This window comes from Myotis daubentonii, chromosome 9, assembly GCF_963259705.1.
Source record: "Myotis daubentonii chromosome 9, mMyoDau2.1, whole genome shotgun sequence".
Taxonomy (NCBI): domain Eukaryota; kingdom Metazoa; phylum Chordata; class Mammalia; order Chiroptera; family Vespertilionidae; genus Myotis; species Myotis daubentonii.
In genome coordinates, this window is record NC_081848.1 from 82,011,401 (window position 1) to 82,037,165 (window position 25,765).

The 25,765-nt window shown below is 61.6% G+C and overlaps 1 protein-coding gene across 4 annotated transcripts in view; it reads left to right on the top strand.

Annotated features, from left to right (window-relative positions):
• Positions 1–25,765, top strand: part of MACROD1 (mono-ADP ribosylhydrolase 1) — a 128,998-nt gene that overhangs the window by 4,691 nt on the left and 98,542 nt on the right. For all 4 annotated transcript variants that reach the window (XM_059710290.1, XM_059710289.1, XM_059710292.1 and 1 more), the window contains exons 2-3: positions 5,625–5,726; positions 6,317–6,433. In XM_059710290.1, coding sequence (XP_059566273.1) covers positions 5,625–5,726; positions 6,317–6,433 — 219 coding nt within the window. The remainder of the gene's footprint in view (positions 1–5,624; positions 5,727–6,316; positions 6,434–25,765) is intronic.

Consider the following 25,765-nt stretch of genomic DNA (forward strand, 5'->3'; position numbering starts at 1 on the left):
AAGGTCAGGCACCGAGGGCATCTGGGGACTGTCACCACGGGAGGGCCCAGCCTCCAGGAGAGGGGCCTCCGGACTGCAGTGGGGGCAGAGCTGTGTGCGAAAGAGAACGGGCATTGGTGACATCAGACCTGGGCCACCCCAGCACCTGCTCCCATGCTTCCTGAGCCTCAGTTTCCTCATCTGTGAAATAGGACCAACAACACCTGACTTGCAGGTTTTGTAGGCTGCACTGGGATGACATCAAAACCATGTACACGCAGTGGCCCACACGGTGCACGGAGGGTCCCCAACGGCCCCCCCCGGGGCTTGCCTCCTCTCTGCTGTGCTCTGGCCACGGAGACGCTGAGCTTGAGTACACCTGTCCCTGCCGTGCGGTCAGATGCTGGAGCTTGACCCGCACGTCCTGAGTCCTGTTTCCTCTCCCCGGGGTCTCAAGAAAGCACTTGTGTTCCAGCCTGTGCGCTGGGCGGGGTGGGGAGGGGGCACCGTCCCACCTGTGGCGCCGCGTCCAGAGTGGATGGTTTATCTGATTCGACTGCTGAGCTGGGACATTTTCCGGGCACACCTGGGGGTGGGGGGCCTTCTCCCCTCTGTCTTCGGAGGAAGTCGCCTTGGCACATCCCAGGTGCGGGGGAGGCGAGGGGCAGGAATGCCCCGTGGGCTTCGAGCTTTGACAAGACCCCGCTCCTGGGGGCGTGAGCCCCGGTGATGAATGGCCCTGCTGCCCTGTTCCCAGAGCCCAGCAATACCAGCCTGCCCACCTGGCCTTCTCCGGAAGAGGAGCCCCCCCGCGCCGGCCTGCCCTCCCCTTTCTGAACAGCGGCTTGCAGGGCGCCACAAAGACTTCTTAAAACACATCATTGAATCCCCGCTCGCCTGCTGCACTTTATGGCTCTGGCGCAGCCTGCTTCCTCCAGCTCAGAAGCTTTGTCTGGGGTCAGGCCTCCCCATCAAAATTTACTGCAAACATCTTTCTACAGCACCTGTCTCACTGAGCTGTGAAATACGCTCGCCTCCAAAACAGAAAGAAAATTAAAACCTGTGTTGTACATCTCTTATCAGAAAAATAAAACTCACTTGTGCTTTAAGTCTGCATCTGTCTTTCGGGCAAAAGGAAATGGACGATGTTATAAATGTGTGGGACACGTGTCCAGCCGAAGGGCCCGCTTCTCCCGGGGCACGTGAGGCGGGCCTGGGTGCCACCGGCGGGAAGTGGGGGTGACCAGGGCACTGGGTGAGAATCGCTGTTGTCTTCTCCTCCCTCAGGAGTCAGAGACCAGTGTGTGTAGCTCCTCCCATCAGCCAGGCCGAGACCTGGGGTTGAGGACAGGGTGCCCCCATGCTGGCCTCAAGGGGTGCGTGCTTGGGGACCACGGGCTGGAGGGACAGGCTGACACGTGTCCCCAAGGTTGGCGCCCAGCGCTGGTGGCAGAGCTGGGAGCTCTGGTTGTCTTCCTCTGTCGTCTCGGAGAAGGGGGCGGGGGGTGCGTCTTTTGGACTTGGCTGGAGAGGGGCTGTGCAGGCCATGGTCACTCAGGCCATGGGTAGCGGGGAGGGCGGGGATGGGGCAGGAGAGAGTGAGCGCTGGGCCGCATCCTGCCCAGGCCTGCACTGCTTCTTCTGTAAAGGCGGGTGCTGGCATCTGCCAGATGGTGTTGGCTAGGGGACCTGAGCCACCTCCGGGCACCCAGACTGAGGGCCTCAGCTCCCGGGTCCCGTGGGCTCGGTGCGCTCGGTCTGGGTCCCTGCTGCCCAGTGTCCATGTCACAGCAGGTGCATTCACTCTGGCGCCGGTGCAGCTGGCTGGGAGTCCCTGCACGTGGGCGGTGCCAAGGCCTCAGGGGGGATGTCTTTGGTCACAGTTGTGCAAGATGACAAATATGGGGACCCAGATAATTTAAAAAGCTCCTCTACTCACTGTGCCCCAAGTTGAAAAAAAAATCCCCCCGAATTGTGTCTTGTTTTGTTTTGCTCCCTTGAGTCTCACCCCTCCAGGCGGGAGTGCTTGTCCCCGAGGTGCGTGCTGCATTTTACCGCTGACACAGCGCTTTCGCCGCCAGCCTCTCAGGCGCAGCCAGCCCAGGCTCCAGGAGGGCTGGCGTGTCCCTGTTCTAGAGACGAGAAAACTGAGGCGCAGAGAGGCCGGGTGCCGCCCGTGAACGTGACGCTGGGCGTGGCGAGCCCAAGCCTGTGGGACCGAGGAGCAGGAAGGAGAACCCAGCAGCGGCCTGGCCGGGCCGGCCTGCCCGCGCTCCCTCTGCCTCTCTGGGAGCCTTTGTTTCCAGCCCAGCCTTTCTAGATCCCTCCCCATTTCTCCGCCCACAGGCTCCCTCCCACCCCAGGGCTTTGGTACATGCTGTTCCCTCTGCCGAAGACTTCTCTTAGAAAACCTGTCCTCCACCTCCAGGTCTCAGCTCGTTCGCTCACTGATTCAGCCCACGACGTTCACACGTGCCATGCACTGTGCCAGGTGGTGGGGATCCAGCGTAAACAGGACAGATCCAGTGTGGCCAAGGTCAAGTGAGGAGTGAAGGGTAGTCAGGGAAGGGCTGCTCTGGGGGGGGGCGGGTAGGCAGGGAGGAGGAAGGCCAGGCGGGGGCACAGCCGGTTCAAAGGCCCTGAGGCAGGGCACAGCCTGGCTGGTGGAGGAGCGCAAAGGTGACCTGCTTGGCTGCCTGGCCAAGGTGCAGGGGCCAGAAGGACAGTACAGGGAGGGCCGCACGGAGGAGGTCAGGGAGAGAGGCAGGCCTGCTACTTGGCATGGTGAGGACGCGGATTTTGAAATGAGCTTTAAGCAGAGCGATGGCTGCTGACATGTTCCTCAGCTCCCTGGGCTGCTGTGTGAGGAACCGACGGTTGGATGGACACGGGGAGTCGCTGGGAGTTGGGGGCTTTGGAGGGTCTAGGGAGCGACGAGGGAGGCTTGGCTCTGGCAGGGTGAGCAGAGGGCTTGGTTTCGGGGGACTGTGGGGATAAGTCTGACAGCTCAGAAGATGCTGAGGGGCTGGGATTACGAGCATAAAGGTTTGACTGCGAGGCATTGCTGTGAAGACTGGGGGGTGTGGATGAAGGAGGAGGGAGAAGGTACTGAGAAGGGGCCAGCGAGCCAGGCGGGGCCCAGGGGAGGGGCTTCCTGATGGGGACGAAGGGGCTGGAGGTGCCCAGTGAACAAGGGAGGACAGGATGGGCCACCGCACTGGGCCCCGTGGTGTCTCTGACCTTGGCCTTGATGGAGAGGTGGGGCCAGACCGTCCTGGCTGGAGGAGCATGGGAGGGAGGAAGTGTAGACAGTGGAGGAGGGGGGCGGAGAAACGGGGCGTGGAATGTGGGGTCGAGGGAGGGCTTTGTTTTAAAAGATGGAACAGCAGAGGGTGTGGAGGGGGAGCTAGTCCTCCGGAAGGTGAGCCAGGTGGCCTTCACGCCCAGTGACTGAAGGGGAGGACGGGGTGTGGGCGGGGGCGAGTGGGGGAGGCTTGGGAGAGGGGAGATGGAAGAGGGCACCCCCTTCTGAAGCAGCACGTGGATGTGCGGGAGGACAGGCCACCAGGGGGAGGTCAAGAGTTTATTTCAGCGGTTCTCAACCTTCCTAATGCCGCGACCCTTCAATACAGCTCCTCATGTTGTGGCGACCCCCAATTTCATTGTTACAAATTGAACATAATGAAAGCATAGTGATTCATCACAAAAACAACATGTAATTATATATGTGTTTTCCGACGGTCTTAGGCGACCCCTGTGAAAGGGTCGTTTGACCCTCCAAAGGGGTCGCGACCCACAGGTTGAGAACCTTGGTTAATTTATTTTTAAAAAATATTTTTATTGATTTCCTAGAGAGGAAGGGAGAGGGCGAGATAGAAACATCAATGATGAGAGGGAACCTCCTGCACGCCCCACATTGGGGATCGAGCCCACGCCCCTGAACATGCTGCTCCCGCCCTGGCCACCGCCCTCTCCTCTCCGAGTCTCCCAGGGCCCCCGCCCACCTGGACGGCTTGCTGGTGCTGAGCCTGGTCGGCCTGTCTCCTGGGCCGGACTGTGGGTTCTCCAGGGCCAGGGCCACGTCTGCCTTGTTGGCTGTTGTATCCCCAGCACCAGGTTCAGGACCGACACTTCGTAGGTGTCTGTGGAAGGGTGGGGCGTGGCTGCCAGAAAGTGGGGTTCTGGTTTGAGCCACGGGTGCTATGAGCCATTTATAATCGCCCCGCCTTAGAGTTGAGCCGGGCCACGACCTGGGGGCCTGCGTCCGTGAGGAGCAGAGGCTTGGAGGCGCCTAGTGACTTTAGCAGGAAAAGGGCACCCAGGGGCCAACCTGTCTCTTGAATACCTGCCCCTTGCAGCCATCTCCCCAGAAGGCTCTGGGGGGCACCCCCTTCTCTCCCACCACTTGCGCTAAGGCAGTAGTTCTCAACTTTGGCTGCACATTAGAATCACCTGGGAATCTTTTTAAAATCCTGATTTCTGGGCCTCATCCTCCGGTAATTCTGTTTCTTTGTGACTAATGTTGTCGCCCCACCCCATCACAAAGAAACAGAATTTCCAGAGGACGAGGCCCAGAAATCAGGATTTTAAAGATTCCCAGGTGATTCTAATGTGCAGCCAAGGCTGAGAACCACTGCTCTAAGGCCCTCCCACCTCTGCACGCTTTCTGGTGCTTTTTGAGTCCCTTGTCTGCGACCTTTGCTGGTTATTGTCCCCCAACCCCCCCATGGTCAGGGGAGACTGCTCCAGGTGGGGAGTGTGTGGTCAGGGCAGCGAGGCTGGGCTGAGCACCTGGTACCGCGTGGGCTCAGGCCAGCAGGGGGAGCTCACCAGCCACGAGCCGGGACCAGGGCTCAGGAGAGCTGGCTGCTTCTGAGGGCTCCTCTGGGCTCCTCTGCCTGGTGCCGACGCAGGGGAGCTGGCCTGGGCGCCCCCCAGGCACCTGTGGGGTGGGGGGAGCTCTCAGCCGGTGCTGGGGGGCTGCTGTAACGGGCAGCAGGCTGCTTGGCTCTGGCTCTTTGAGGAGGAAGGCTGTCTTGGCTCCCGCTGTCCTGAGCCCACACCTAATGACGATGATGATGTCTGATGGATCATGTAACTGATTGGTAATGTGACCCGCTGATGATGTAACTGATTGATCATGTAACTGATTGATCATATAATGGACTGATAATGTAATCAATGGATGATGTAACTGACTGATAATATAATTGATTCATTGTCACCAACCTGCTTGGCCTGAGCATGTGTAAGCTTGAAATTACTCTGCAAGAGGTGTCTTAATCCCCGCTGTGTACATGAAGAAATGAGGGGCCTAGAGCTGTGGGCGCAGCTGGAAAGTGGCCGAGCTGATTTCTGAACTCTGGTCTGTGGTGCTGGAGGGCTGTGCTCGCCTCCCGGGGCCTCAGTTTCCCCTCCTGAACCAAGAGGGCAGGGCAGGTGTTCCAGGGGCCTCCAGACCCAAACACCCAGGTGGAGCCTGTGGGAAGAATGGGCTCCCAGGGCTGGTTTTCATCCTGGACGTGGCGAGAGTCCCGAGACCGTGGGGTGGGGGTGGGGGTGAGGAAGCCCCCCGGTCTGCCACCCGCCCTGCCGGCCTTGACTGTCCTTCCTGCCCGCCCCCCCCCCCCCCCCCCGCCCCGCAGCGTTTCTGAAGGGCCTGAGTGACAAGCAGCGGGAGGAGCACTACTTCTGCCAGGACTTCATCAGGCTGAAGAAGGTCCCCACCTGGAAGGAGACGGCGAAAGGTAGGCCTGCGGGGGTGGCCCCTGCGGCCATAGCTCGGGAGAATCTTCCGGACGAGGCCAGGAAGAGTGGCAGCAGCGGGTGCTGAGTGCTTGCTGTGTGCAGGGCGCTGTGCATGCGTCACCTCATTTAATTAGCAGCACAGCCTGAGGCGGGTTTGGTTTTTATCCCCATGACATCCTTAGGAGGCTGTGCCCAGACCCACCATCACCTGGCTGTTGAGCCAGGATTTGTGGCTGCGGTGGCGTGGCTTGCGGGGTGTGTGCTGGTGAGCGCCCAGGCCCCGCACATGGTAGCCCTGGTAACTGGTCACCTGGGCAAGTCACTTAACCCACCCAGGCCTCAATTCCACGTCTGTGAAATGGGGAGGGCGCTGCCAATACTGTACCTGTGCACAACATTGCTATAAAGATTCAAGACTGCATGTGTGCTGCACATAGTAGGCGCTTAGTCGTGGGCTGCCATCACCCGGGATTTCAGTCCCCCCGGGCCAGCCGCCTCTGGAGGTGGAGGGCGCTGTTCGGGCGCCCGGCCTGTGGGCACTGGCGGCCACTCTGCAGTGACCGGCTCTCTCAGCCTCTGCTTGTTCCAGGCTTGACCGTGAAGGTGGAGGAGCCCAAGTACAAAAAGGACAAGCACCTCAATGAGAAGATCTCCCTGTTCCGCGGCGACATCACCAAGCTGGAGGTGGACGCCATCGTCAACGCCGGTGAGTGCAGGCTCCTGGCTGGCCCGAGCCAGAGACCTGGCGGCCAGTCACCTTCGCTCTGGTCTGCCGTGCCCCGCACGGGGACACCACCGGGCTCCAGCGAGGCCCGGGTGGCCGGAGGAGAGGGCCTGCTGGCGCCACGGGAGCCCAAGTGTCGGCTGAGTGGATGCCTGTTCCCTTGAAACCCTGACCTCTGTGTCAGGGGCGCCTTGGCTGCGCTGCCTCACGGCTCGGAGACCCATTAGCGGCCGGGAAGAGAGAGCCTGGCTGGAATCGCGCCGGGCTGCGGGCCGCCCTTCCAGGAAGGCGGGTGCCCTGACCACCGCTTCCTTCCTCCGCCGCCCGCCCCTCACTGTCAGAGCTGGAGCAGGCGGGGAGCTCACGGAGGAAGGGCGGGGGCAGAGGCCCGGTGCCCCAGGCTCAGCTTCCCGTGGTGACTTGCTGGCTTGGCAGTTTATTGTGATGAGTCGGGGAGTCTGCTCTCTGTCCCCCTAGAGGGGGGAGGAAGGTGGCTGCTCTCCCAGGCAGTGGCTGTCTGGCCAAGGTCAGAGCAGGTGTCAAGCGGCGGTCACGTCCAGGTGTGCGGGTGGTTCACCCACCCCTCACTCCCTTGCTCGCAGGACGTCACAGCAGGGAGCCCCTTTCTGAGAGCAAGGTTTGGGGACCTGGGCAGACTCACAGGGAACCCCTGCAGTCTCCGGCACCCCCAGAAGCATCTCCAATCTCCTTCCTCTCACCCTTGGGCTTGTGTCTGACGCCAGGGCTGGCCAGGGAGTGGGTCGTTGAAGGATTCTGGGGCGTGGTAGTGCCGGTGCTGACTGGCTAAGTGACAGGGCTGCCCGGGGCCTGCTCGTTTGTGGTCCGGGTTGCATTTCTGGCAGCGGCCTCGTTCTGTGTGACCCCCTCTTGATGTCGGCAGGACCGTGCAGCCCCACGGTGCTCCTGCCCCCACGTTGCCGGTCTCGGTACAGAGGTGACGAGGCACCCGAGTTCTGACTCCGAGCAGCAGCAGCCTGGGTCACCTCGAGTTCCTTTTGCTGTTTTTGCTCATTTCCCTGGGCCCCCAGGGTGGCCACGAGGTCTGTGAGTCCATCTGGGGAGCCACGGAGCTAAGCCTCGCCGGGCTGGGCCGGCAGACGTCACGGCAGCCCCGAGGAGAAGGGCGTTCTTGCTGCCTCGACCTGGAGGGGTTGGCTGGGGCAGGAGGACCACGCCCTGGGGCTGTGGCTGAGGGGACAGTCCCACCGGCCCACGAGGCTGCCCTGCCCAGTGCCCCCCACCCCCTTTCAGTCGCTGGCCAGGGTGTGGGAGGCACCCTGCTGGCACTTTCCATGCTGAGCAGCAGAATGGCCGGAGGGGAAAGTGGGGCATCTTATCAGCTCCTTAGCGGCTGAGTGGGTGGTTGGGGGGCCGGGAGGGAGGGTGGGAGGACCCAGGCAGGGCGTCGATGGGATACAGATGGAGCGGCGGGGGCTCCGGAGGGCTGCGGAGTGATTAATGGCCCTTCCTGAGTGCCCTGTGCCTGCCAGCCTCCGAGAGCAGCGGCTCTGGCAGCCTCTCGCGCACTCAGAGAGCACTTCGGTCCTGGCTGCATCCGAGTGCACCGGGCTGGGGTGGCAGCGTTTGCACACCTCTCCCCTTTCCTCCGAACCTGCCTGGGCTCCTGCTTCCTCCTCTGCATGGCGGGGTGGCAGGAAACCCCGCTGTGGGGTGTTGGGGGGCATGAGGAGCTGATGCTCACGAGCTGTGGTGCACACGCAGCGCCTGGCATGAACCGGGAGCCTCAGCACCTGCCGCTGCTGTTGATGCCACGTGGTTCCTCTGGCGTCGGCCCTGTCCCGGCAGTGAGAAGGGGTGCTGGGTGCCTCCCACAGATGAGCAGCGTTCTCCTCCCTCTGCTGGCCTCAGTTTACCCAGCACCGCTTGGCGAGTTCTCCTGGGACCTCCTTATTTCTAGAAAGAGTCTCACGGCAGGGAGAACCCAGAACCTGCCTGGAGCCCCAGGGCATGGCTGAGGCTGGCCCTTGGACTCAGGGAATCCACACAGAGCTTGCACCCGTCCAGGCCATCCGTCCAGGTGTTTGGCCAGCCCTGGTGTTCGGGTGGCCTTGGCTCTGGTGAGACCTCAGGGTCCTAGGAGGTCTTGGCATGGGGCCTCATCCCTGGGGCCCTGCTATCTTGGCTGAGGCCGCCACTGCCCACCACCAGGGGGCAGCAGAGATCACGGTCCCCACGCCCAGCACCGCCCGTAAATCAGCCTGTTTATTAGCGGAATAAAAAGTCGCGGCGTGGAGGGGCTTTTCCGGGCTGCATAAATCTAGTCTGTGCCTCGTGGAACCCATATGTGCTTAATTCATATGTAAAGTTCCAAGCAGGAAGAGAATGCGTGTCCATTAAATTCTATTTGACTTGATTATAATCATTAGCCGTGAATAATTGCTTCTCAGCGCCGGACTGTGGAGCCACCACAATGGGGAAAGGGAGCGAGCGATTTTCCAGGGGTGGAGATGCTCACATTTTTGGTGTTGAAGCCAAGGGCGATGTTGGCTTCATGGGGGTCAGTACCCCCTGGGGACTGGCGGGGTTGGGACGGGGCTGGGGGCTCAAGGTCAGTAGCAGAGCTTCTGGGTTTGCGGGGGTGTCTCTTTTTGTCCCCGTGGTCAGAATGGGGGATGGGGAAGGTGCCATCGCTGCCTGGGCTTTGCTCCAGTTGCAGGGACCGTAGAGGGGGAGGCATGGGGAGTTGGGAAGGGCCTATGAAAGAAAGGGTGGTTGGGGCCCCCCAAATCCCTTTCATGCTGAAGAGCCTCGGGTGGGGGGAGGGGGCTATTTCCCCAGCTCTTGGGAAAACCCTGGGGAATCCTTGGAGAGGGCAGGAGCCAGGCGCCCTCCCTGCCTGTGTACCTCACTCCTCCCTGCCCCACAGAGGGACCCCGCCCCGGCCTCTCTCAGGACTTCGGAAAATCACCTTCTGTTTCTGAACGGGTCCCCTGGCACTGGCAGCCCAGGACTGCCTTTTACCCCGCTCGGCGGTATTTGAGATGTGATTGGCATGTGTGTGTGTGTGTGTGTGTGTGTGTGTGTGTGTGGTGTGAGGTATGTTACATGGAGGGGTTGCTGGGGCAGAGAGTAGAAGGGGGGCTGCCTGGCCAGTGGAGGGCAGGGCTCGAGGCCACAGGGGAGGGCCAAATCCCCCAAGTCCCCAGACCCAGTGCAGACATCCCGGGACCCTCCTCGGCCTGCTGGCCAAGGCCTCCCGCGCTCTCTAGCAGCCTGGAGAGCCTTAGGCTCCTGCCATCTGTGCCAGCCACGGCTCCTGCCCACGGGGGCACGCAGCATCCATCTTAATTAAATTGGGCTGCCATGCTGGCAAGACAAGCCAGGGAGTCCTTGCAGGCCCCTGTTCTGGAGCAGAGATTCTGGGGGGCAGTGTCTGGCCTGCGACCTCCAGGCTGTGTCTGGGGAGAACCATGCCTGGCATCTCTTCCAGTTCTGGGGTCCCCTGGTGTTCTGGCTTCTGGAGTGTGTGTCTTGGGGGAGGAGGGCATGACCTTGACCGGGTCGTCTCCATGCCCTTGAGGTTCCCAGCATTCCCCTAGCTCTCCACAGACAGCGAGGAAGTGTCCCAGCACAAAGAAAGACCCCATTTGTGGCCAGCCGGGGGGGCTCCTGGCCCCGGCCTCAGGCATAACAGGACAGAGCAGGGATGAAGGCGGTGCTTTGTGCAAAGACAGAAAGAACCTTTCACTTCGAAGGTGTCCCCGGCCAGTGAGTCGGGGCCACGGCACAGAGGCCAGGAGGGGGTCCGAATCTCAGCGTTCCTGCTGGCGGCGACGCTGGCGCCCAGGCCCGTCCGTCGGAGCCTCTGTTTCCTCATCTGAAAAATGGGTCATCATTGGCTTCATGCCTGGTGGCGTGAGGATATGAGCTCAGGCTGATCCAGTGCTGGGCCCCCGCGGCTGGCACATGGGGAGCCCTCAGGACATTATTGAGGGGAAGTCAAGAGCCAGAGCGACTAAGTAGGATATAATGTGACAAAGCGCTGGAAACAAGGGCTACGCAGAGTGTCCCCACGCGCAGGGACCCATTAATTCTGCCGGGAGGTGGCAGGCGGGGAGGCGGGTCAGGGAGGCCGTGGAGGGGCCGGCCGTGGGCCGGCGTGCAGGCCGGGGCAGCCATGCCTCACAGCGACACACTGGCCTCCCTGGGAGTTGTAAGCCGCTTATTTATTTAATGTAAGGCGTGAAGTGGCGCTCTGTTGCCTGAAGTCCTGGGGCTTTGATTTGTGGTCTGCCAGCGCGTCGTGCCCTCCTGCAGCCCAAGTCAGCCAAACTCCCGCCTCATCCCGCTGCGGCCGGCAGGGCCCCCAGGAGCCCGGCCCCCGCGCTGTCCCCCCCACGCTGTCCCCCCGCGCTGTCCCTGGGCCACCGCTCGGAGTCAGTGATTTAGAGACCGCCTTGATGGACTAGCAAGCAGGGCCCGGGGACGCCGACTGCCTTGTGGGAAGCGATCTGACGCTAAACTGTCGCCGTAAATCGCTTTATCTGTCACTTCAGATTTAAATGTGTTTGCTGAGGCTCGCCTCCACCGCCAGCGGCAACCTCTCCGCAGCGGGCAGGGAGCGCGGGGGCGGGTGGGAACCTGTGGGCAGCCGCGGATCTGGCTGGGCCCTGTCCCCTGGAGAGCACAGGGTGAGGGCTGGCCCTTCCTTGGTGCTGACCCCTCAGTGCCCATCCGAGGCATCTGTAAGGCAGGCGGGACTATGAGCCCCATTTTCGGTGCCAGACCAAGGCTCAGAAGAAGAGATAACACCTCGGCTTGGAATTTGAACTCATGTATGACCTTTCCTTCGTTCGGCAGATGTGTGTGGTGGGCCTGTTGTGTACCAGGCACTAGGGAAGGCCCTGGGCTACAGGAGACTCAACCTCTAGTCCAAAATTTGGGATAGGACATGTGAATAGCAAGGAACAGCAATGTGTATGAGGGATGGGAGTCCTGCCTGCGCGAGGGCGTAGGGGTGGGAGGCAAGCAGGAAGCCTGCCTGGAGGAGGAGGCGCTCAAGCCAAGAAGGGGGAAGCTGAGTCGGAAGTTGGACAAGGGCACTCCAAGGGCAGAGGAGAGTGCTGGCAGGGAGGGGTGAGGTGGGTGGGATTGGGGAAGCTCTGAGGTCCTTGGAATGAGCTACAGCATGTCCTGAGCTGAGGGTCTCCCTCCAGGTCTAGGCTGTATTCACACCCCGGGTCACCTCTCCTGGACTCCTGGGGTTACATCAGCCCCACGGTGTCAGCGGGGAAACTGAGGCTCAGAGATGTGAAGTGTCTGCTGAAGGACATACAGCTGATCAGCAGTGGTGCTGGGAAGGGAGGCTCTCCGGACTCCACAGCCTCCAGGAAATCCTTTGTTTCGGAAGGTGGGTGGGAACACCTCTTCTTTATTCTGGTTGAAAAGTTGGCCCCCAGCGTGGGTGTAACCCCACTGCAGGGGATGGGGAAGTAGGGCCGTTTGGCGCAGCAGGTGGCCAGTGCAGAAAAGATGGGACCGCCATCTGGGTGCAGGTTCGTTGGTCTCGCGAGGCCTTGCAGCGGCTCCCACCCATACAGCCCGCTTGGCAGTGCTGTGTCCCAGCCCCTGTCCCCAGCGTGCCCCACTGAGCCCCTGCTTCTGGGCTGGGGCAGCTTGTTTCCGAGTGTCCCCTCTGGGCCGGGGCTGCCCCCAGACCGCACGTGTCGCCTCACTTCCCCCATTTCACAGACGAGGAGACGGAGGCACGCACAGAGCCATCGCGCAGGTAAAAGGCACAGCCAGGACTCTAACCCTCCCCTGGGGGCTTGCGGATACCATCAGGTTTGCTTCTGCAGACGCTCCCTGTGGTCCCGGCGAGGGGTGAGGGGTACAGCCCATCCGGAAAGCCACCGGGAGGCCTGGGGGCAGGAGGCCCCTCCCCGCATGAGAAGGTGCCGGGGCCTCACCTGCCCCGCGGCCGGCGGAGGGCGGCTGGTTTCCACAGGCCGGGAAGCGGCTACGTAAATTCATAAATGATGGATTCCTCCTGAATTATTGAGATCCCCTGAGCTCTCACAGGGCCTGGCCCTCAGAGCCGAGCTTTGGCGGGTGGGTGGGACTCGCGGACCCCGAGGCTCCTCCATCCCCAGGTCTTCTGCGGAGCCTCCCATCAGCCAGGGCCTTCCTGTCCTTCCACAGGGAGGTGAGGGGGCCTGTGCCCTGGGCCCATGACCCTCAGTCTTGGGTCTAAATAGACGTTTGTTGAATGGAGGAGAGATCGAGGCCTTTGAGAGTCTGTCAGACGGTGGGAGGGGCTGGGGAGCCAGTGACTCCTCTGGGCCCCTCGTCCTGCCCCCGCCCAGACTCCACCCCGCGCCCCCTTGGGGGTCACAGAAGTCAGGGCTGGAAGGGCCAATGCTTCTTACAGATGAGGACAGAGGTGGACGCGTGTGTGAGGTGTGCGGCTCGGGGACACGGCTTGGTGACGCGGTGTCTGCCCCCCAGGCGTCCGCAGTCTCAGAGAGGGACGGTGACCTGCTCAGGGCCTTCCGGAGTCCCTGCACTGGCCCTTTCTCCTTGGCCTTTTCTCCCATCAGGACAGACCGTGGTCAGGGAACACCTCTTAGGGCCCTGCTCTCGCCCCCCCCCCCCCGCCCCCATCCCCAGCGGCTGCCCAGCTCCCCTGTCCTTGAGCCCGTGTGACCTCAGCGCCTGCACCTGTGTGCCCGCCTGTGTCCCCGAAGTGCTCTCCACCTCGAGCACTGAGCTGAGGAGGCCAGAGCTTGTGGGAATGTGTGTGTTTTGAAATTAATGGGGACCATTAAATTGGCCAAGCGTGAAAAGGCTGGATCGGTAGCCCTTGGCTTGTTCTCCGGAACGATCCGCCAGCGCTTGGCGAAGGGCTGCCGAGTCGGCTTCAGGCCTCCCCAGCTCTCCTGCCCATTTAGCAGAAGGGCCCCGTGTCCCAGGAGTGACGGGGTCTGGCGCAGCGCCTGGAGGCCACCCAGGAGCGGGGGCTCCCTTTTCTCCCCCTCAGCACTCAGCTCTGTCCAGACGACGAGGTTTAGAGGGGGGTTGGATCTGCCCTCTCCAGACCCCTCGGGTGGGCTCACCCACATGCCAGACCCTGACCCAGGGCCTCCAGGTGAGGTCTGGCCTGGGCCCAGCTCGGAGGCCTCTAAGATACCACGTGGCTTAAAGAGAGTCAGCGGATCCAGCCCTGTTTCCTTACCTCCCAATTCCCAGCTGTGTATCAGCTGTGTGACCTTGGGCAAGTCACTTACCCTCTCTGAGCCTGTTTTCTCCTCTGTAAATGGGGATAAGCATGCACTATGGGGATAACCAGGCCCTGGGGTTGCTGTGAGTGTGAAAGAAGACAGCTGGTGGAGATGCTCAGTACAACGTCTGGGACGAGTAAACCCCTGACAGATGCCAGCTCTGTGCTCGCTGCTGTCGCTGCTGCTCAGAGGACTGCTCACGCCCTTGGACGGGGCCTGCTGTGCACCCAGGGCTTGGCTGGGCTGTGACAGCGTTTGGTCCCTCCGTCCGCCGAGTAGGCTGAAGGCACCTCCTTCCTGTCCTTCCGATGGTGAATGAACAGCCCAGGGTGGCAGAGAAAGGGGCCCCCTCCTGAGCCCTAGTCTTTTGTATTTGCGGTTTCCTGACTGTGAGGGTGCAGGGCGAGCAGGCCAGGCCCCTCCTCACCTCTGCAGTAGGGCCCTCAGTGCCTGCTCTGCCTTCTCTGGCGGAGGGGTGTGTGTCCCACAGGAACAGTCTGGGTAGGGCCAGGACTGGGAGCAGGCCCGGGACGCGCCCTCCCCAAGATGCCCGTGGCTGAAGTGCTCCCTGTCGGAGCTCCAGGCTGAGCCAGAGCTGCAGAGCCCAGCCGCCCTTCCTCTCCCCTCTTCAGGGTCTTCCTTTGTTGCAGAAGCTCACCTTTTGGGCTCATCTATTTCATTTGCTAATGATTTGTCCTGATGCTTCCCTGGCACCGTCCCAGGCCCCCTCCCTGCAGTCCTGAGCTGCTGCTCGCTGACGGGGCGCAGCTGTCCTGGCGCCCGGGCTGGGCTGGAGGGGCTGGTGTGGCCGGGCCGGTCTCGGGGCCTCGGGAGGCCAGGGCCGTGGCTGCTCACAACACAGACTAAGGTACATCGGTTCCACGAGGCCTCAGTTTCCACATGTGCCCCGGCCTCATGGGGGGAGTAAGGAACAGGCTAAGGAATCTCAGAGGGAAGGGGTGGGGGGCGGGAAGAGATTAACCAAAGACCTTATATGCATTTATGCGTAACCCGTGGACTCGGGCCACAGGGAGGTGAAGGCCTGGGGTGGGGCGGGAGCGGGTGGATGGGGGGCAAAGAGGGGGAATGGAGGAAATCTGTGATGCTCTTAGCAATAAGATACATTTTTACAAAAAAGAGGAAGCGTGAGTTATTGCCTGTAATGCCGTGTGCACCGTAGGGGCTCAGTGAACGAGAACTGGTTCTCATTAGTGAGGTTCCGTTCCCACCCGCAGACCTGTCTGAGGGCAGGCCCCCCGCTGCTCGGTGCTGTGTGTGGACGGGGTCCGGCCCATGCTGCCCATTGCTGGGTGGGGGGGCGAGAACGCCTGCCTAGTAGCTCCTGTGGCCAAGGACCCTTGGGTGGCGTGGGCTGTCCAGGGGGCACATGATGGGCAAGGGAGCGGAGGGGAGGGGAAACAGCTGCTTATGTCTATTGATGTCGGGAGGCAGAAGCCAGAGAGGACTCTGGAGCCAGGAGCTGGGTGGCTGAGACCTGGGATGTGGACGTGGGAGGCCGTGAGCACAGATGGGACTGAGGGTGGAGGGCATGGTCAGCTGGGCCCCAGGCTGGCACCGCGCCTTGGTTCACTCCCCCCCACCCCCCCAGCTGCACCCGCTCCCAATGGCAACAAGTGGTCCTGGGGCCGCAGCACCCACCCCTGCACCGCTGCTGCCTCGCCGCCCCGGACACTGTAATTGCCATAAAAATAGTAGCTTAGCTGCGCGTAGCATGTGGGGAGCGCGCCGGCTGTCAGCCATTCCCCTGCCAGCAGGGCCCGCGTCTGTTTTATTGTTGCCGCCTGGCTGTATTTCACGATGGCTTAAACACCATCAAACGCCACATCCCTTTTGAAAAGCAAGAGCTGCCTTGCTGAGGATGTTGAGGAGAAACAGGAACATTAAAATCCACGCGGCAAATGGCCCAGCATTGACACTGGCGACGGGACCTTTGCGGCTTCGACTGTTCATGGAGCTAAATCCCGCCTGGCAGTCGGCAGGGAACTTGCCCGGGTCGTGGCTGAAGCCTTGGGGTTTGGCAGAGTGGGGACCAGGGGGTCGTAGGCAGGCCCAGGGGCTGATGGACTTCTAGGGGTCACCTGACCGCCGCCTCCTTGGCCTTGACCTTAACTCAGATTCATCTCCCTCCTAACAAGTGGTGCCGAGCAGGGAGCTGGGGTCTGGGGCTCGGGGGTTAGAGTGGGGGCGCACCAGGGGACATAGAGGATAGGGCTGCGGTGGCCACTTAGGAGCTCTTGTGACCTTGACCAGGACATAGCTCTCCTCTGAGCCTCGTTTTCCTCGACTGGAAGCCTGGCAGCGGGACATCCCTTCGCAGTGACGGCGAGGCTCCAGAGGCCACGTGCACACGCCACGGGCCATTGGAACCCGATAAGTGGCGGCCGTTACCACGGAGAAAGTGGGCGTTTGAGCTGGAATTGATTTTTAAAAAATGTTTAGCCCACCTATTTCCGCTGACATATAGGTCCAATAAAACCAGGGAGCCATTAACACAGAAATAAAAGGAAACAAGAGGCCAGGAGGGCGCTGACCGGGGCCCCTCCAAAGGAAACGTCACGTGCCCCTGGCCACACCTGGAGCCCGTGGGCCTCCACATCCTCGGCAGGTGCTTTCCAAGCTGCTGGCCTCTCGCTGGGCTCCGGGTTGTGGCCCCCACTCAGCCCTACCTCCTGCCACTTGAATCTGATGTCTCGTCTGCAAGGGCGGCAGCGTGGCTGCTCGGGGCAGCCCGGCTCCCGGAAACTACCCTGGTCTCAACCAGGTCAAAACCAGGCCGGAAGTCCATCGCCACGGATACGAAATGTGGCTTTGAGCTTCCTGGCAGCCAGGGCAACATGTGAAACAAGATGTTAGGTTCTGTAACTCCGCACGTGGAATCAGTTTAAACATCAGCTGAACGCCTCTGTCTCGTTCTTTCTGCTCTCTCCCTTGTTCCTCCATTCTCTCCATCGATCACCCTTACCAGGGTTCTTTATTTTCCGTGCAGACGCGTCCTGGCTTGCTCCAGCTCCCACTCCAGTCTCACTCCCTCACTGCACTCCCCTCACATGGCATGGCTTCCGCCTTGGGAGGCGCCCTCTGCCCTCTTATTTGTCGCCATTCATCCCCGCGTCCCTTGGCTGGGTGTCGGGGCCTCTTGCCCCGCCCAGGCCCACTGGGTCTGCGCTGCACTTTCTCTCCTGTGAGCCAGTGACTAATAAGGGTCCCCCCAGGGGGCCGGCAGAATCCTTCCCTCCTTAATGTGGCAGTTTAAAAATGTGTCACCATTGATTTGAAGAAAAGGCTTGTTCCTGCTGAGAAAAGCGGCCCGGAGATTCGTCTCGCCTTAGGAACCACGCAGGCAGCTGCATAAATTCCAGAACCACTGAGCTCTCCATGCAAATGCTGGCGCGGAGCCCGCAGCCTGTGCTCCTGGGGCTGGCACCCACTGCCCTCCCCCTCCTGTTCCCGCAGCGACCAAAGGGGGCCCTTCGCAGGGGAGGGGGAGTCCTGGTTGGAAGAGCCTCTCTCTCTACCTCTTTGTAGCTAGTTAAGCCGGAGCTGAGCCCGTGGCTAATGCCTTGTCGTGACATGTTTTAATCCTGAAGGAGGATGAGTGGCTTCCCGGAGGGGCTCCTGACAGCCAGCCGAGTGCCCCCCACACCCGGGGCCTCCCCAGCCCTCGGCGGTGGATCTGCTGGCTGCACAGTGGATCTGCCCTGGAGGTGGGGTTTTACCGCCTGGACGCCCTGTCTTCCGACACTTTCCCACCCTGACCTGGAAGCGGCTGGGGGTCATTTGGTCCATCCCCCGACTCCAGCCGGGCCTTCTCCCCTCTGGCTGGTGGGACCCGCCCGCTATACTTTGTCCTCACAGCTGGCCCCTCCCTTGCCCCGCAACAGCAGACGGTGGTTCCCCCCCCCCCACCCCCCCAGCAACAGTCTGAGCCCAGGACACCGTCCTCAGATGACCTGGGAGGGCTTTAGCATTCTCGCTTTTCAGGTTGAGGAGCGGTGGCGCAGGGCTGCTGTGGTGACTTGTCTCCAGACAAGCTAGGACACGTGAACCACGTCTGCTCCCTGTGATCTGGGTACTTCCCACCCTGTCACCTTTGAAGGAATGAGTGAGTGCCCGAGGGGGAAGGGCACATGGTGACCACTTACAGTTCTGGGTTCCTTCCGGTGAGCAGGTGTGGAGTCAGCCCAGGAGGGGCGGGTGGCCGTTTGGAGAGCGCAGGGAGGGCTGAGCCCTCCAGGTCCCCGTAGGGCCCCGGCCCCTTTTGTCATCAGCGGCCACAATGGCCGCCTTGTGGCAGTGCCGTCTGCCCTCCCGGAGGCTCGCTCGGCCGCCCTTAGCCTGACCGTCTCTATCGCTGTGGCCACAGCCGGCGCCAGGACAGTGGTCTGCAGGCTGCACTGGCTGAGTGAGGGTGGGGAAGGGGTGCCTGGGATCCAGTGAGCTCTCCCTGGTCTGTGCAGCCGTGAGCAGGGGAGCCGGGGAAGAGGTAAGCAGGCAGTGTGCAGCCTCCCTGGCTGCTGCGGGTCCCTGGGAACATGTGCCGAGCCGCCATTTACCAGCTGGCGCAGGGGAGTCTGCGGGCTGCCCCCAGCGGCGCGGCCCCAGCTGCGGAAAGGGCCCCGCGAGGCGCCGGCAGCCGTTATGGAGGAGAGGGGGGCTTTCTTTGCCCAGGCTCCCTAAATGTTATTGCCTTTATAGGCTTTGGAAATCAGTTTTACGGCCTGCGTTGTCTGCTGAAGTACGGAAGGCATGGGAGGGGAAAGAAACCACAGTCAGCTGGCAGGGGGCGAGGGGCAGGGCTCAGGTGTGCCCTCCTGGGCCCGGTCCCTCTGTAGGCAGGGACCACCGTAGCTGGAGGCAGGGGGCGGGGATGGTGTGTGCCAGCCAGGACCTTGGAATCTGGTGGGAGAGGCAGCCGGGGACTTTGGGACCTGCCCCTTTTGTTGGGTGGCCCCCACGGAGCTGGCTTGGGATGGTGAAAGCCACCCCCTCCTCCTGGATGCCCAGCGACACCAGCTGGCTCCCCTTGAGTGCCATCAGGGCACCCGCCAGCCCCAGGCAGTGTAGACGTCTCGTGTAAGTAAAGAATAAGCCCTCTGGGTTTTGCCAGCTGAGATGCAGGCCTGGCAGGGGCTCCCACTGGCAGAGTGGGCCCATCAGGAGCTGGGCGCGGGGGGTAGGCATTCAGTGGGAGCCCCCAGAAACCCACACCAGCCCTCCTCCCTTTCCTGGGACTGAGGACCCTGGAGGGAGTCCCTGCAGGTCTGCCCCAAGAGAAGGCTGCTTCTCTCCTTCTCTTAATATGCGAAGAGCCCCCACAAATCAATAAGAAAAATGGGCAAAAGATGGAGACAGGCAATTCCTGGAAGGAGGGAAACAAATAGCCAGTAAACAAGTGGAAAGATGCAGAACTTTGCAAGCAATCAAGAAAAGGCTAATTGAAATAGGAGGCATCATTCTTCTCACTGCAGAGGCGGTTGGAAGCTCTGCTGCGAGCAGGCACAGGTGCAGCTGGAGGCGGGCCCTTTCCCGGCCCCCCCACCCCACCCCCCCAGCCGCTCGCACCAATCCCGCGCATAGTAGGTGCTCGGAAATACTTGCTTGGTGCCAGAAAGCACATAGGACTCCTCTCTGCTCACAGAAAGTCTCAGCAAGGCCACCACCCCTGCCTTCATGTCCCTTGCTTGCCCCGGCCATGCCTGCCTGCTGCTGGAGGTGCTCCTGGAGGGGATATTGGCTCCCAGCCTCACCCCCACCCCAGCCCCCTGGCCCTGGGGGTGCATACGCTTCCTTGGCGGTGGTCCTGGCCTTTGTGGGCCTGCCTCTCCTGGGTGGATGCTGCTTCCTGCTGTTTGGGGCGGAGCCTGTGGTTCCAGCTTTCTCTGCAAGCTCACGGCTGGTCAAGGGCACACTGCCAATGCGAGTGAGGCGGTCCTCACAGGGACCACACTGGAGACGGGGACCCCTAGAGTTGGGCAGCTCTGGCTGTTATCATGGCTCCTTCCAACACCCCTGGGGCCCTCGATTTGGAGAAGTAGAGGCTGTGGCTCTCTGGGCATCCTGGCTGGCATCCCCCAGCGTCTGGCCCCAGAATCTCTCCTGCCTTTTCTGGTTCCTCTCATGCCCTCTCCACGCCAGCCCGGGGAAATGGTTTTGGGTTTCATACCTGCATGTTCTCTCTCACCTCCTGGCCTTTGCGTGGGGCCTTCCCCTGCCAGGAGCGCCCTTTCTCCCCCGCCTCGCCTGGCTGGCTGGTCATGCTCTAGGGTCCTGGCAGAGGTGCCATCTCCTTAGGAACCTGCCCTGGCCTGGGGTGGGCATCATAGCACAGTCACTCCTTCGGCAGGTGCTGGGCTGCCAGGGAGCTGTGGCCCAGGCAGCAGGGACACCTCAGGGCTACACAGTCACCTGTAATGACCTGACCCTGGGCAGATCTGCCTGGCGGGTCAGGAGGGGGAGCCAGGTGGCACCCCGGGTGCGGCTCAGCTTGCCGCACGGAGAGCAGGAAGCCACGCGAGGCCCCGGCCAGGTGCCTTTTCTCTGCCCGTCCCTGAGGGCAGCCGCATTTGCGGAGCCCAGCGTGGCGGCCCACACGGAGCCACCTTTGATTCGAAGCTCGAGGAGGAGGCCACAGGTCATTCTTCAGATGATCAGTCCCGGGAAGCTGGGTCTCCGGGTCCTTGAATGGTCCTCCCGCCCACCCATCCCTCATGAGCCTCCTTGGGCAAAGTCAGCGGCAGGAGAGCCTGGCCCTGAGGTGGCGCCGGCCTAGGGCTCCGCTCCCCAGACCCAGGTCGCCTCCTCTTGCTGGGTGCCTGCCTTCCTGTTCTGCTCCCATGGCTTAGCTTCCTCTAGGCTTCTCTTTCCGGTTCCCCAGACTGAGGTGGGTGCAGCCCTCCTTCCAGCTCCTGCTTCTAAAAGGCGCTGGCTGTAGAGTAGGAGCAACAGGGTTACAGCAGAGGGTGTAAGTGCACTGGTGGGCTGGTCAGGGAGGGCTTCCTGGAGGAGGCGGCCTGGAGGCCTACTTCCCCACAGTGGTATCTGGTGGGGGCCCATCTGTGCCTTTCCTTCCAGGCTCACTGACCCTCAGTCAGGCCTCCTCATGAGGCCTCATATGGGCCAGGACTCGGGGCTGTGGGAGGAGCCTGGGCAGGTCGGGTGCAATGCTAACCTGTCACTGTGGTCTTGGGCAAGCTCCTTAGGCCTGGACCTCGGTTTACTCGTGTGAAAATGGGGATACGCCAGAACAGATCCTGGTGACAGATGTCTGGCACCTGGTGCCATGGGGCTGCGCTGTCTTGCCTGTCACAGATGGGTGCCCCTTTAGGAAATCCCCCCCGATTACGAAGGTTCAGATCTGGGCGGCCACGTGGGAGGAAGCGTGTTCGTTAGAAGGCTCAGGCACACTGCCTGGCCGAGCCAAGTGTCTCTGCGCCAGCTTCCCGGGGACCTCGGCCTCGCTGTGAGCACATCCTGTGTCTTCCTGGTGACAGGTTCTCTCTGCCAATCCCTGGGGAGCTGGGGAGGGCCTGCTCAGGGAGCAGGGGGGGCGGGGGGGCGCTGCCTCTGGTGAGACCCCTCGCCCTTTGACCCCCCTTTGTAATTTCAGCTTTAAGGAGGACTCCGTTCCCTTTCTCCATCCCACCACGACTAATCCATTCGCAGGCCCTGATCCAGGGGAAAGCTAATTAAAGAACCTCTGCTCTTGGCTCAGCTGGGCTTGGAAGATTCCCCGTGGGCTGGAGTATCTGAGAGGGGGGCCTCGGAAAGAGCGTCCATAATAGGCTTACCCCCACCATGCAGGCGGGAGCCAGACAGCCCTCCGCCCAGCACTGCTGTGATCCGGTGGGCCCAGGCAGCACGGCCCCTGCCTGCAGTTTCTGCAAACAGGAGGCTGTGCATCCCCCGAGAGTTTCGAGGGGTGGGGACAGGCCCCTCACCGCATGTTCCCCAGGAAAGGCGCAGGGTATCGGCACCCAGAGGCTCTGCGGCTTCTGGTTGTGACCGGGAGGTCCCTGCTTCGAGGCTGCTGCAGTGCCTGGCACAGAGCAGATGCTCAGTGAGGTGGGCTCTCTCCCTCCCTGCCCCTCCCCTCTCGAGTGCCCCCCATGCCAGCATCCTTTCTTCCAAGAGCTGACTTGCCTCTCAGAGATTTTAATCAACCAACCGCAAATATTCATTCAACACTTCCCAGCAGAAGGGAGTCCCATAGGGCAGGGGCCTTGGAGATCCCTGTTCGCGGCTGTGTCTCCCACCTGAGCAGGCCTGGCACGTAGTAGGTGCTCATTAAAGACTTGAGGATCGTGTGGTTGGCAGTCAGGTCCTGAGATAGAGGTTGACTGCTCTCACGGAGTCTGTATGGTTGCTGCCTTCAGAAACCGCCCACAGGGTCTTGGGGGGATCACTGGGCCCCCAAATGTGGGGTGGAGGTCTTAGAGCCTGCCCTTCCAGCCGCGCTGGGCTCTGGCCAAGCCTGGTGTAACCCTGGGATGAGTCAGGGCCATCCGCTGCCACGCGAGCCCCCATCCTTGCCCGTTCCCAGGCCCCTGCTCCCTGCTCCCTCCGCAGTGCCCGGGGGATGGGTGGCAGGGAGAATTCAGACCCAAGTTCCCTGTGCAGGGACCTCTCGGGGGCTCTCGCCTGCATCATGGAAATAAAAATGATAAAAACCTACCGCTGAGTTCTGGGCGGCAGTAAATTACTTAACACCTGAAACAGGTTGAAATGTGGCCACGGTGGCTTTTAATAAGCCCGTCTCCGATGCAGCCGCTTCCGCGAGGAGCGGCCGGGTCCCTTCTCCAGGCATAATTTCATCGCCTCCCAGGCTTGGCAGCGGCGCAAATAAGATTTCACTTCCCTTGTAAATCTCCGCGGGGGAGCGAGGATCGTCTCTGTGCTGTCAGTTAGCGGCCGAGAGAGCCTGTTCACGGAGCCGCTGGAGGAGGGGTCCCTCAGAGGCACCCCTGGGGGGCAGCGGGCGCCGGGAGGCAGGTGCTGGCAGGAGGACCAGGGTGTGGAGGGGCAGGGAGGCACCAACGTGTAGCGCGGAGACACTTTGTTGGGGCGCCTGCCTGCACGTGGACGAGCCAGACCTCCTGAGGCAGCATTTCGGGGTGGCTGGGTGACCCCGGAAGCTTCTGGTGCCTCCCAGGCCGGGTGCTGGGAACAGACTACAGAACTTGGGTGTGGGGTGTGGTTGGGGTGTTAGACTCTCCCTGGGTTTGGGCACTTCCCCTCTGGGATGCTTGGTGAGGCCAGAGACCCTTCCTGGGAAGTGGAGGCAGGAGGCAGGAAGCTTCTAGAACCTGGTCGTAGCAGGTGAGAGGAGGGTCCAGGTACAGGGGTAGTGGCCACTACTCTTTCTCCACTTGAACTGGAACTTTTAGTCCTGAGTCGGACCAAACAAGCAGAGTTGGATTCAAGAAGCAGGGGTCCTGGGGTGCCCCTTGCCCGCAGGGTGTCACCCCACACCTGGGCACCTCAGTGCCGTGCAGGTCCTGCGGTCTCTTTGGGAAGAAAGGGCTGGAAGCTGCATGGCTGGTGTGCGGCACGGCAGGTGCTGCTGCACGGGGAGGGGGGTCCAGGTTTGCCAGGAGACCACCCACGTGGTAGGGAGACGGGTGCTTCAGGGTTAGCTGGTCCCTTCCACCTCCCAGAACTTGTGCCCCCAGAGGGCCCAGCCCGCTCTGCTTGCTCCCTGTGAGCTGGGGGCAGGGCACCACTGCCTCTCAGAACACCGACGCCTCTTCGGAAAGGGTCCGTTATGTTGGGGGGTCTTCTTTCTGCTGCCCTGAAACGTAGATCCTGGAAACACCCAGGGGGCCCGAGAGTCCCTCCTCAGGGCCCACGCTGGTCTGGGCCTCCAGCTCCTGCAGGGAACTTACTAAAACCTAGATGCCCGCCACGTCCGTCAGGAAGCTGGGAGCTCGGGATCCTCTCCGTGGGCTTCGGAGAGCAGACCTCGGTGTGGGCGGGCTTCGGGGAGCAGGCCCCAGGCTGCCAGGATGCCTCCGCGGTGCTAGACCTGGGGGCACTTGGTTGTGCTGTCCCAGGGTCTGCGGAGACACCCGGCCTCCTTGTACAGATGCCACCCAGCTCAGCGCCTGCCGGGGCTCAGGGATGCTGCCTAAGCCCCAGGCGTGTGGCAGGGTGGGGGCTGGCACTTCGCGGACGACGAGCAGAGGGAACCCCAGCTCACAGGTCTTCACGGTGGCCCGGCACACGCTAGCAGGCTTGGCTCTCATGATAGTAGAAATGAGAGCGATGACCCTTACCGTGCACACTCTACACAGGTGGAAACTGAGGCACCGGGAGTGAGTGCTGGGGCCGTGGGTCTCACCCAGTTCGGGGGGACGCCAGGGGGCTCCGAGGCCTGGTCTGAGGAGCCCTCCAGGACAGCAATAGCTCTAATCCAGTGGTTCCCAAATGCCCGTGGCCGTGGACCCTCCCTGGCGGAACCTCCATTAGTGCTAGAGCCGCGGTTCTCAACCACTTTCACAGGGGTCGCCTGAGACCATCGGAAAACACGTCTATAATTGCATGTTGTTCTTGTGATTAATCACTGTGCTTTCATTATGTTCAATTTGTAACAATGAAATTGGGGGTCACCACACCATGAGGAACCGTATTAAAGGGTCGCGGCATCAGGAAGGTTGAGAACCGCTGCTCTAGAGGAACACAGTTGGGGAACCCAGCCTTCCTGCCCGGGCTTGATGAGAACCTTGGGGGCCCCCTGGTTTGTGCACGGCTGCCAGTGTGTGGAGGGTGAGGTGAGCTGGCCTCCCTCACCCCTACACCCCCTGCCCTCCTGCGCCCCCACTGTGCGCTGGCCCCGGGCGCTCACCTCCTGTGCTGCTCTTCAGCCTGGTCCCTTTGGGCTGGCTCTTGCCCTGAGCGGGTGGAAGGATGAGAGAAGGTGGGGGAGAGGGTCGCCCGTGGGATCAGAGCCACCGCGCCACCCCAGAGGGCCACATGCCACCGACAGACATTGAGAAGAAACCTCGCGTCCTTGGAATAGAAGGAGAAACTCATTAACCCGCATCCAGACGTGAAATCTGATCTGAGGCGGAAGTAATGACTTATGTTAATTTAGCAGAAGCTGCTGCCTTTCTCATGGAGAGTTATTCTTTCCTGATGTGAGATCTCAGATAAGGCCTAAAGGTTGTGAAAGTGGGGGTGTATTTAGAGGCCTGCATCTGGGCAGGGGGTGCCCAGGAAATGTTCACTGGTGGAGGAAGAGCCCGTATGATCCCAGCCTCATCTGAATGCCCACAGGGTGCCAGCGCCTCATCTGGGATGACCCACAGCTCCTAGTACTGTGTCTCCACGTGCAGACCCTCTCGGAGTTTGCCTTTAGCGGGAGGTCTCCTTCCTGGGGGCCTGTGGGATGGGGTCAGAGGTCCCTCTCATCTTGGGGCAGAGTCATTCTGGTTCCGATGGTGCCCCAACCCAGAGTCTCTATCCAACACCCCACCCCCTGCCACCCCACCCCCACTCCCCCACCCCCCACCGCCTGCCACCGCCTGGGCCAGTGCTGCCCCAGGGAGCGAAGCCTGGGGATGGGGTGTGGGCGCCAAGACGGTGCGACAGACCCCTGGCCCCTGGAACGCTGGGCCCCGAGCCGATAGCAGCGAGACGACGGTAAAAGTTAAATCTTTCTATTTATTTCAAGAAAGGACAAGGGAAGTGGACTTGGACATTTCATATGAAAACAGACAAACAGAAAATAGGACCAGATAGTTCATCACATTCGTGTCGACATTGACGTTTCAAGGCACCTACAGGAAGGAGGCCGGGCGGGTCGCAGTGCACTTTGGTTTGTGTTGTGGTCGTGGTGGGCGTGTGTGTTGGTTTCCAAAACCCTCTCTGTGGTGGTGAGGCCGGGAGTGAGGCCGGCGGCGAGGCCAGGCCGGGTCCCGACGGCAGCAGGCAGCCGAGGGGCGGTCCCATCCCTCCAACCCCAGACTGCTTTGCCCTTCAGAGAAAAAGGGAAGAGACAAGGGCTGTGCGGCCCAGTGCCTATGGGGCTGCTCCT